General features: G+C 44.9%; 1 protein-coding gene across 1 annotated transcript in view; it reads right to left on the reverse strand.

Annotated features, from left to right (window-relative positions):
- LOC130376229 (CUB and sushi domain-containing protein 3-like) overlaps window positions 1-10,000 on the reverse strand; it is a 387,391-nt gene that overhangs the window by 8,449 nt on the left and 368,942 nt on the right. Inside the window, exons 62-67 of the mRNA XM_056583449.1 lie at window positions 8,896-9,072; window positions 6,014-6,193; window positions 5,472-5,645; window positions 3,584-3,757; window positions 1,551-1,624; window positions 292-403 (exon numbers count right to left, since the gene is read on the reverse strand). Of these exons, the coding sequence (XP_056439424.1) occupies window positions 292-403; window positions 1,551-1,624; window positions 3,584-3,757; window positions 5,472-5,645; window positions 6,014-6,193; window positions 8,896-9,072 (891 nt within the window). The remainder of the gene's footprint in view (window positions 1-291; window positions 404-1,550; window positions 1,625-3,583; window positions 3,758-5,471; window positions 5,646-6,013; window positions 6,194-8,895; window positions 9,073-10,000) is intronic.

Consider the following 10,000-nt stretch of genomic DNA (forward strand, 5'->3'; position numbering starts at 1 on the left):
GAGAGGACAAAAATAGTGAGGGAGCTTACGAAGTTCGAAAGAGAAAGACGACAAAGCTATAATTCTTCTTGAACTTTTTAAAACTGCTTTGGCAATGCACTTGTTTATTTTCCGTGCCAATTAAGCTCTTCTTAATTGAATTGAAAAGAGAGAGAGAGAGAGAGAGAGAGAGAGAGAGAGAGAGAGAGAGAGAGAGAGAGAATGATGACTGCTAAAAGAGAGAACAGCAGAAAGAGGGAGAGAGCGAAGACTAATAGGGGGGGCCAGACGGGGGGACCGGGCGTCTCTTACGTATGCAGTCGGGCTGGGTCCCGCTCCACGTCAGGTCGGGCTGGCAGGTCCGCGACGACGAGCCCTGGATCAGGTGACCGGGCTGACACTGGAAGGACACCACACTGCCCACCTGGAGGGAGAGAGACATAGGGAGACACAGGGGCACAGACAGAGAGAGAGAGAGAGAGAGAGAGAGAGAGAGAGAGAGAGAGAGAGAGAGAGAGAGAGAGAGAGAGAGCGAGAGAGAGAGAGAGAGAGAGAGAGAGAGAGAGAGGATTTAAAAAAAGGAGATTCAGAGATATATGGAAAGAGGAAGAGACAGATAGATGGGCAGAGAGAGAGGGATAGTGTGATGGGTATGTTCACATTGAGAGAGAGTGACATAATCAGAATGGAAAGGGTGGTATGGAGAGAGTTTGGGAAAGGGAGATTAGAAAACATAGAGAGAGTCATAGTTATTGGGCGTATCTCATCCAGAGGAAGACAGAAGGGCCTAATGTAATAAGTCCATGTACGCTACATTTTGGCACAGACAGAAGGAGGCCTCGGTTTAATTTACAAAGTAATACGAGCGGAGCCTGCTGCAGTCCAATGTTTTAATCATCCAAGATTCATTTACAGTAATTAAATCAACTAAACTTCCTAGAGCACCGGTACGGACTATACGTACTATAAACGATTCTTTTCTGACGGTACTATGTGGGTTTCGTATCCAAAAGATTGTGGAAAGTTTAGTCGAGGCTAAACCGAAACACACGTTTAAAAAAAAACACACAACTCCCTTTTAAACTGTGAGGATGTCACTGTGGCCGCGCACATGATTCAGACTGACATTAACGGCTGGCAGGGGAACGTGACATATAGACAGAGGAATCATTTGTTTCTTTCACTGCCCAGCCTTTCAACAAGTCGAGCCTGGGCAGGTTGCCATTTATTACCTATCCAAGTATATCCTTTATCACGGCTCCAAATGTTAGATGTAGTGTTAAATGTCACACTGTGTCAAACTGAACTTTGGATGACTGTGGTTGCCCGGTTTTATACAACCTGTTTATAGTATCTATATATTCTACCGGTATGCAGCTATATTCCCAACTGTATACAAACTTTATTCCACCTGTATACACTAGACCCGTACCCCAATCTATACCCAAAGCCCCTATCCTAATATAATATTGTATGGGTGATACATCTGTGCTATCCACATCTGATCTGGGTACAGTCTGTACTCTGCCTCTGTGTTGTATCTCTATAATAGATGGAGCCTTGCGGCGTACCTTGAAGCCGAAGGTTCTGTTGAGAGAACCGTAGCGCGGGGTCCCCGGGTTCTCACAGCTGGTTCTGGTCGGTTCTGCGCGGCAACGTCAACAAGTTTACAACAAGTTTTGAAATCACACAGGGATTCACTGTACAGGGTGGCCTCCCTGCGTCTCTTTCTCGCACACACAAACACTCTCTCTCTGTTGTCATGGCAACTGAAAGTGCGCCCCCCCCCCCCCCCGTCCGCCATCTCCCGTTCTTCCTCCAAGCCCTCAGCCAATAGGGGGCAGTAGTGCTGCATCTAAAAACGTAAGACAAGGTGTGTGTGTGTGTGTGTGTGTTTGTGTGACTAGGAGGGTCATCAGCATGTAACACACAACCTGACGCAGAGCTCTGGATTCAATACAGCTTCCGAACTGCCCCTCTCTCTCTCCCTCTCCCTCTCTCTCTCTCTCTCTCTCTCTCTCTCTCTCTCTCTCCCCCCCTCCCTCCCTCCCTCTCTCTCTCTCTCTCTCTCTCTCTCTCTCTCTCTCTCTCTCTCTCTCTCTCTCTCTCTCTCTCTCTCTCTCTCTCTCTCTCTCTCTCTCTCTCTCTCTCTCTCTCTCTCTCTCTCTCTCTCTCTCTCCCTCTCTCTCTCTCCCCCTCTCCCCCTCTCCCTCCCTGTCCATCCGTCTTCCTCATCTTGTCATCTCGTTATTTATTCCTTAATACACTCATTCTTTCTTAAGAAGTGGAATGATTAAACTAAGACATTAGCCTCTTTTAGTTACACATACGCAGTGCCAGTGCACCCATGCACGCACGCGCACACGCACGCATCCGTACATATCTAGTGCAAATAAAGGATAATAAACACCTTGTAGTCCTCTCCCGATATGCTCGGCGCGATTCTACTTAAACTTTACTTCATTAAATCGCCCAAGTGATAAATCCCACATCGCCCCCGCTGCATCGCAGAGGCAACTCACATTTTCCACTTTATTTCTTAATTATTTTCTTTCTTAAAGACGTCCCCAGTACGCCAAGTACAGTAGAGTAAATCGGGATGAGAGAGAGAGAGAGAGAGACGGAGAGGGAGAATAGAGAGAGATCGAGAGAGAGAGAGAGAAAGAGTGGGGGAGAGAGAGAGAGAGCGAGAGAGAGCAAAGAAAGAGAGAGAGAAGGAGAGAGAGAAAGATAGGGAGAGAAAGAGAGAGGGGGAGAGAGAGAGAGATAAAGAGAAAGAGTGGGGGAGAGAGAGATAGAGAGAGAGCGAGAATGCATCTCCTCATGCAGCCTTTACCATAATCCACATAATTCAGACATGTGTAGTGGATCTTGTTACATGCCCCACGTGGGACACGAGAGAGAGAGAGAGAGCATTAAATAACAATACAGAAATACATAAAGGTGCAAAATATCACAGGCAGTCACAATCCTAATCCTCGTGACCAGGTTTTCACAGAGCCCATCCAGGTTTCGCTCCCAAGGTTTCAGAGCGGCTTCAGGAGCAGCTTCGGGAGCGGCTTGCTCAGGACAAGGCACTAGGGAGGAGGCTTAAAGTGTATGCTAACCCTTCCGTTTAATTTGAGCAGAATGCCGCTGGCTCTGATAGTCTTATAGGCCCTGTAGTGTGGCCTGCGTGGTTGTGTGTTTGGGCAGCCTGAAGGAAGGTTTCCTCACAAAGCGGGCTGGGTTCCAATCAGACTACACTGGCTTCCACTCAGGTCGAAAATAGGATGCTATAGTTTAACTCTAAACTTCCAGGGATGCTTCCTTGTTCACGGGTGTTCCGTCAGGTCCTCGTAGCACATGTCTTGGACTTACATTTGAAAGCATGAATAAAAGATTATTTCCGAACAGCTTTTCAGAGAACACATCAAACATATACATTTCACGGCCATGAATTCAAACACCCTGAACAATCTCTAGAGCCTGTAGTTACTGGAGTATATTTATACAACCGAAAAACGAAAACAGTTGATTCTCTCCATTATACCCCACTGCCTGTGAAGAGTTAAATACGTTGATACGTAGAGATCTGTACGTGAGTACGGGAGTTGTTTCTTACCGATGCACCTCGGCTGCGTTCCGCCCCAACTGCCGTCCCTCTCGCACAGTCTGGTCGTCGGGCCGACCAGGATCAGGGGCGGGGCACAGCTGAAGGACACTTCCGATTGGTAGATGAAACTCCGCCCCTCCCTGAATCCGCCCGCTGGAGTGCCCGGGTCTCCGCAGAACTTGGCTACACAGACACAAAACCGAGACAAGCAAACATTGAAAACAGACACAGGCTCCGACCACGACAACAACCCACAACGTAACACAAACCACAACACACACCACAACACACACACGCATCGCAACACACACGCATCGCAACAGACACCGCAGTGACAGGCATTTGTGTCTGTCAACTGTCAAGAGTTTCCCTTCACTTTAATCCAAGTTAATTCAAAAAGTCCAATCTGGCTGATTAGAAGGTGCCTGAGGACAACACTTTCAATTATCTTTGTTTATCTACCTCAGTTGCCATCGTTGCTTTAGGAGCACGCCCGGCCCACTCTCTTAATACGTCCTCTCAGATAAACAGTGACATTTAGCCAGTCAGGGGAGGATGCGAAAAGCACCACCCGGAGCACAATGCCTCCAGCCGTTGCATTGTGAGAAACAAAATGAGTTAAAACGAGGATAAACGAGCAGCAGAACATCACAGTGATGAGAGACGCCCACCTCAGCTTTTAAGGCATGGTCTGCCATGATAATAATAATAATAATACATACAATTTATATAGCGCTTAATATGGTACTCTAAAACGCTTAGCAGATGATAGCAGGACGTATCAAGTAGTTTACGAATGGTAATGAAGAGGGAAAGAATTGTTTGGATAAATCGACATATAGGCTTCGCCTGCACTTGTCCTTTAAATGCAGCTTTTGTGATCCGATGCACCAGATTAGAAAACAACTCCGGAGTCCACAATTGACCCTTGATTTCAAGCTCTTGGAAAAAATACTTCCTGGTAAAATAAATCAGCTGAAATGGCGCTGGGGTGGAAGAGGAGCCCTTATGTTGTTCCTACGGTTTGAAATGGAATTAAATAGTCCAAAGCCTTGGCTTTTGCACAGCCCTACATTGTTGTCGAGAGGCTTAAACGTTCGCCAATGTTGAGTGGCTGATCCAGAGAGGCGAAGCTCCCACGCATAAATCAAGATTTACAATGATGGCTGCATGCCAGGTACATCCCGACATCAAAACTGAAGGTCAACTATATAGTAGCATAGCGCTAATGCGGGGGTGCATTAAAAAATACTTCATCTCAATAGCAGCTGATGCAGTTTGAAACTTGTGACTTTTAAGTTACAAAGATATGGAAATTCAACAGACATTCTCGCTCCGGATAAGCCGAGTGACGCGGGGAGCTAAAGACGTGATCATCAGGATGAGTCCCAGAGTGCCTGGCGGTGTGTACCTGCCAAGGAGACGGAGGAGAACGCCGGCGCATGCCCCGCGCAATGCACGGGGCATGCTTCTAAATGACAAAGCCACTAGTCTGCTGACACTGTGCCCAGATCGCTGTCACCACACCCATGCTATCCGATCAGGATCTGAGCCTGTCCAACTCAGGATGTGGTCTGGCACGTCGGATCAAAGTGTGAGCAGGATTCGTTCTCGGGACGGTCCAGACCTGGCAATTAATTCCTCCAGGCATATTTGAATGATAGAAGTCACATCAAAACGACCGAGGCATACACAATGTATGATTGTACGCGTATACTTGCTAATTGCACACATCCTCACTTCTTCTGAGTGTCTTGCAATGTGTGCGCATTGAACAGTGGATGAAGATGCCTTCGTACCAATCGATACTGACTGTGTGTGTGTGTGTGTGTGTGTGTGTGTGTGTGTGTGTGTGTCTGTGTGTCTGTGTGTGTGCGTGTACGTGCACACCACTCACGCAAGCACTGCGGCAGCATGCCGCTCCAGGTGCCGTTGGCCACGCAGGTGAGCACGGCGGGGAAGGAGAGCTCGTAGCCCGGGGAGCAGCTGTAGCTCACGCTGCTGCCCCACTCGAAGTCGCTGCCCTGCAGCGCTCCGTTGCTGATGGCAGGGGGCGCTGCACACGTCACGGCTGCAGGCGTAGACGCAGTGGCAAGGAGAAGAAGATTCTTTAGTCAGCCTTATGGTGCGTTCCGTTGACATGGCATTCTGGCGAGATTTCACTTCTTGCAAGGAAAAGTACACTAACTAGTGTGATGGTTACTGTGCTATTATTATTTGTAGTGTACAAAATACTATGCATGTTTCATTTAGTGGTCGTAATCTGCATTAAGACAGCACCAAAAAACAGGGGACACATTTAAAATGGGATCTGTGCACGAAAACACCTGTCTAATGAAAACCTTCCAGTGGCTAGTCATCAGGCTTATTCACTTGAAGGTGGCTATGATGTGTAGCCCTTGTGCGGTTTAGCCATAGCATGGGGTGCGCTCTACTTACCGGTACATAGAGGCATAGATCCACTCCACGTCCCGTTCTGCGTGCACGTGCGGATCGGGGAGCCGTCCTCCTCCATGGTGTAGCCCGGCTGGCACTGGAAGCTCACGTTCTGGCCAATCACAAAGTCCTCTCCGTAGCGAAGGCCATTGGCTGGCACGCCCGGATCCCCACAGTTGATCACTGTTGCAGGGGAGGGATTAGGAGGTGCTGAGGGTTCATCTAGTGCCCGTTATGGTTCGAAATGCCAGCTAAGTGGGGGTACTGAATGCAAAATCTGTATTTTGATTCCAAGGTACAAGCAAAGTGGCAGCTAGCTAGATAAGAACTTTATTTCACCCCATACATGAGAAATTCACTTGTTACAGCAGCCCAAGGAATATTAAAGCAATAATAAAATAAAGTGCATAAAGAAAGTAAGGGACTGAGCTGTTGCAACAGGCTGCCACTTATGCGGCGCCACTAGTCGCATATTAGATGAAGAACGCTAATAATAACCCCTTAGCTGCATTTTTATAAATTTTTAAGATTATTTGGATATTTTCTCTCTGATTCATGAGCTTCTTTAGAAAATCATCGAAGACGCCCTTGTTTCAAACTCACGTCCTTGTGTAACTTACTACCAACGTGTGATGCATATTTTTAACGGCAAAAGGTGTCATAAACACATAGTGTTTGAACAGTCCTCCACTGAAGAGATAAATCTTTACCCCTGAATTCTGATCCGAGTTGGTGACGCACATTAAAACTAGGGCAAACGTGGAGGGATTGCAAATAGGGCTTGTACATCAAAATGCATCATGGGAATTTTAGTTACTCTCCCATTTTGAGTGGACTCGAATGAGTTGCAGTTCTGTAAAATCCTGAATTCTCGTAAATATACTATACCCGAGGTTTGTTTTTCCATGTCTTGCATAAGAGACGCTGTGGCGGTTTCTAACATTACAATGTCCCCCCATGATGACAAAAGGACATTATCTCATGATTAATTACTAAAAAATAACTACAAATAATCATTACCACCAACACGACTAACGAACATCACTAACATTTAAATGCTCCTATGCTTCCAAAAATGGAGCAGTTATTGTAAGGTGACAGTGATATACAAGCCAGATTCACTAACACATTATTAACATATTACCTCAAGTACAGAAAAAGAAATCACAAAAAAAACGAGTATGATTAAGTACGATTTCTGTCCTATTTTTATAGCCTTTGTTGTGCTCAGGCAGAAAGAAACAGTGACTGCTTGGCAGAGTGAAAGGGAAAGCAGACTGCTTGGCAGAGTGAAAGTGAAAGCAGCCTGGTTGAGGACACCCAGGGACTGGGGGAAAGAGCATTAGGATTCTCCAGACCGTGCTTGGAGACCGCTGTCCTTCATAGTCTAATAGGCAGTTTAAATGCCTTCAAACCAACACCAGACACTCCAAAGCCTGTTAATAGCGGGGGGGCTAATCCGCTGTTAACGCACTTCCTGACAAGTTACACTTTCTCTGTTGTTTTTTTGTTAACGTTTTTTTTTACCACGCAGCGATCCAAATGAATAAATCTTGCTTTGTTGGCACCTTTTGGTACCACTGTTTCCCCATCTTTAATCTTGTAATCTCCAGCTCAATGCCTTAAACACATATCTATAAATATATTTATTTATGTAAATAAATAAATGCAAATACATATATTTTTTTTTTATATATATAAATGATGGTGCTTACTCTAATGGTTTGTAGAACTACCAGCAGCCCAAATTATAATAGATGTCCTTTTCCATTTAAACATAAATGTATAATAGCGATTAATAACAATAAATTGTGCCTTTGAGATTCCCTTTGAAGGGCAAATGTCCTATTGTTAAGATGATCATATTCCTAAAGATGAGGATCAAATGCTGCAATGCTTTTTCCACCCAGCCTTATGCTAGCTCGACTAATAGCCTGATGCCAGCTAAACCAACAACCTATAATTAGCTAGACTGATAGCCTGATGAGAGCTAGACTGAAAGCCAGATAGTAACTATACCAACAACCTGACATTCACTAGACTAATAGCCTGATGCAAGCTAAACCAACAACCTCAAATTAGCTAGCTTAGGATAGAGTTAGGCTATCCGATGAGCTAGCTTATGCTAGCTCATCGGATAGCCTAACTCCTTCTCATCGATTGTAGCTTACTTCAGAATGTCGGCAATAACATTTATAAAGCAAATAAAAATAAACCTTCATTAAATTGAGGATGTCTTTTTACATTGTTTTAAGACACACAAGAGTGCTGTATAAGACGAACACATTAGCTGTAATTAGTCACGGCTAACAACAGAATCATTCCATAGATTCATTTTTATGGGTGACAAGGAAAATTGTCAAACTCTTCAAACAGCTGGGGTGAAAATCCACAGCAAACATGCTGTGTCAATGAGATCAGATTTGATCTGCCAATAGCCCAATAATTAATGGGTAAACAGAAATTAAAACAAAGATTGACATGATAGTTGAAAAAAAGCCAAGTACACATCAGCACAAAACATACAGAAGCAAATAAGGTCCTCTTTGAAATACTATAATAACTATTCATGGAGTGGATGCTAACTGCTTAGAACTGCTGCTATATTCCAAATGTTAGTCCATCTATTGTTGGTGCATTTATCTTATCTTCTCTATCGTGACAATTGTGTGTACACTGGTCGTTCGACTTGCTACTACATCAACTGTCAGAATTGTTTCGACTTCTAACATTATAATTTAATTTCTGTTGTTAGATTTGGTAGACAATACATCGAATGTCACAAATTCTTCGTACAGCGATATATACAACTGTTGGCACGTCTATCTGCATACATTACTACGAAAACACCTAGTATTAGGACATCATAGTAATGTAAATCGTACTGGTGCAGTTGGGCTGTACTGTTGACCAGGTGGCGTTGGCCTGGCACAGCCTGGTGGTGGCGCCAGTGAGCAGGTAGCCGTCCATGCAGGAGTAGATGACAGAGTGGGAGAACGTCGTCCCGTCCAGACGGAACACTCGACCGTTACTGGGCGTCCCAGGGTTACCACACTGGACCGCTGGGGGGAGAGAGAGAGAAAGAGAGAGCAAGAGAGAGAGAGCGCAAAGGAGAAACGGACAGAGAGAGAGTGAGAGTGAGAGAGATAGTTAAGTACCTTAACAGAGACTACGCCGTGGCACAATACCTGAGCACCGTGACCGACCCAAAACTGAGGATAACCTTGACCAGATACAGACTCAGCGAACACAGCCTGGCCATCGAGAAGGGTCGCCACAGACAGACCTGGCTCCCAAGAGAAGACAGACTGTGCTCCCACTGCACACACAACCAACTAGAAACAGAACTGCACTTCCTGACTTCCTGCCAGTCATGCGAAGTCATCAGGAATACACATTTCCCACAGATTATAAAAGCATGCAAGGACTTCAAAGACACTCCAGATGCTCACAAACTGCCATACCTGTTGGGAGAAACAAAATTGTGTGAATGCAGCAGCAAGATTCGTCACCGTCACCTGTGATGAGAGAAAGACCTCAAACTCCCCATAGACTCATCCCCCTGGACTCACTCTTCACACAATAATTGGGCTATTGCACGCATCCTCCAAAATGTAAATTCTGTGTACTTAGCGTGTACCTTTAATCTATGTTAATAAGAGATGCTATAATATTGCACATTTTACTTTTGATAGTACTTTTATAGAATAACATTTGATATGCATAAATATTTTGTATTTAACGTTTTATACTTATCATATATTATACTATATACCTGACCTTTTTAATTTTTATTTAATAATGCTGTTTATTTTATTGTTCACCTGCTTTGGCATTGCAAATGTATATTTTTCATGCCAATAAAGGTTTTTTTAATGAGAGAGAGAGAGAGAGAGAGAGAGAGAGAGAGACAGACAGACAGACAGACAGACAGACAGACAGACAGACAGACAGACAGACAGACAGACAGACAGACAGACAGACAGACAG

The sequence above is a fragment of the Gadus chalcogrammus genome, chromosome 22 (assembly GCF_026213295.1).
Source record: "Gadus chalcogrammus isolate NIFS_2021 chromosome 22, NIFS_Gcha_1.0, whole genome shotgun sequence".
Classification (NCBI taxonomy): Eukaryota; Metazoa; Chordata; class Actinopteri; order Gadiformes; family Gadidae; genus Gadus; species Gadus chalcogrammus.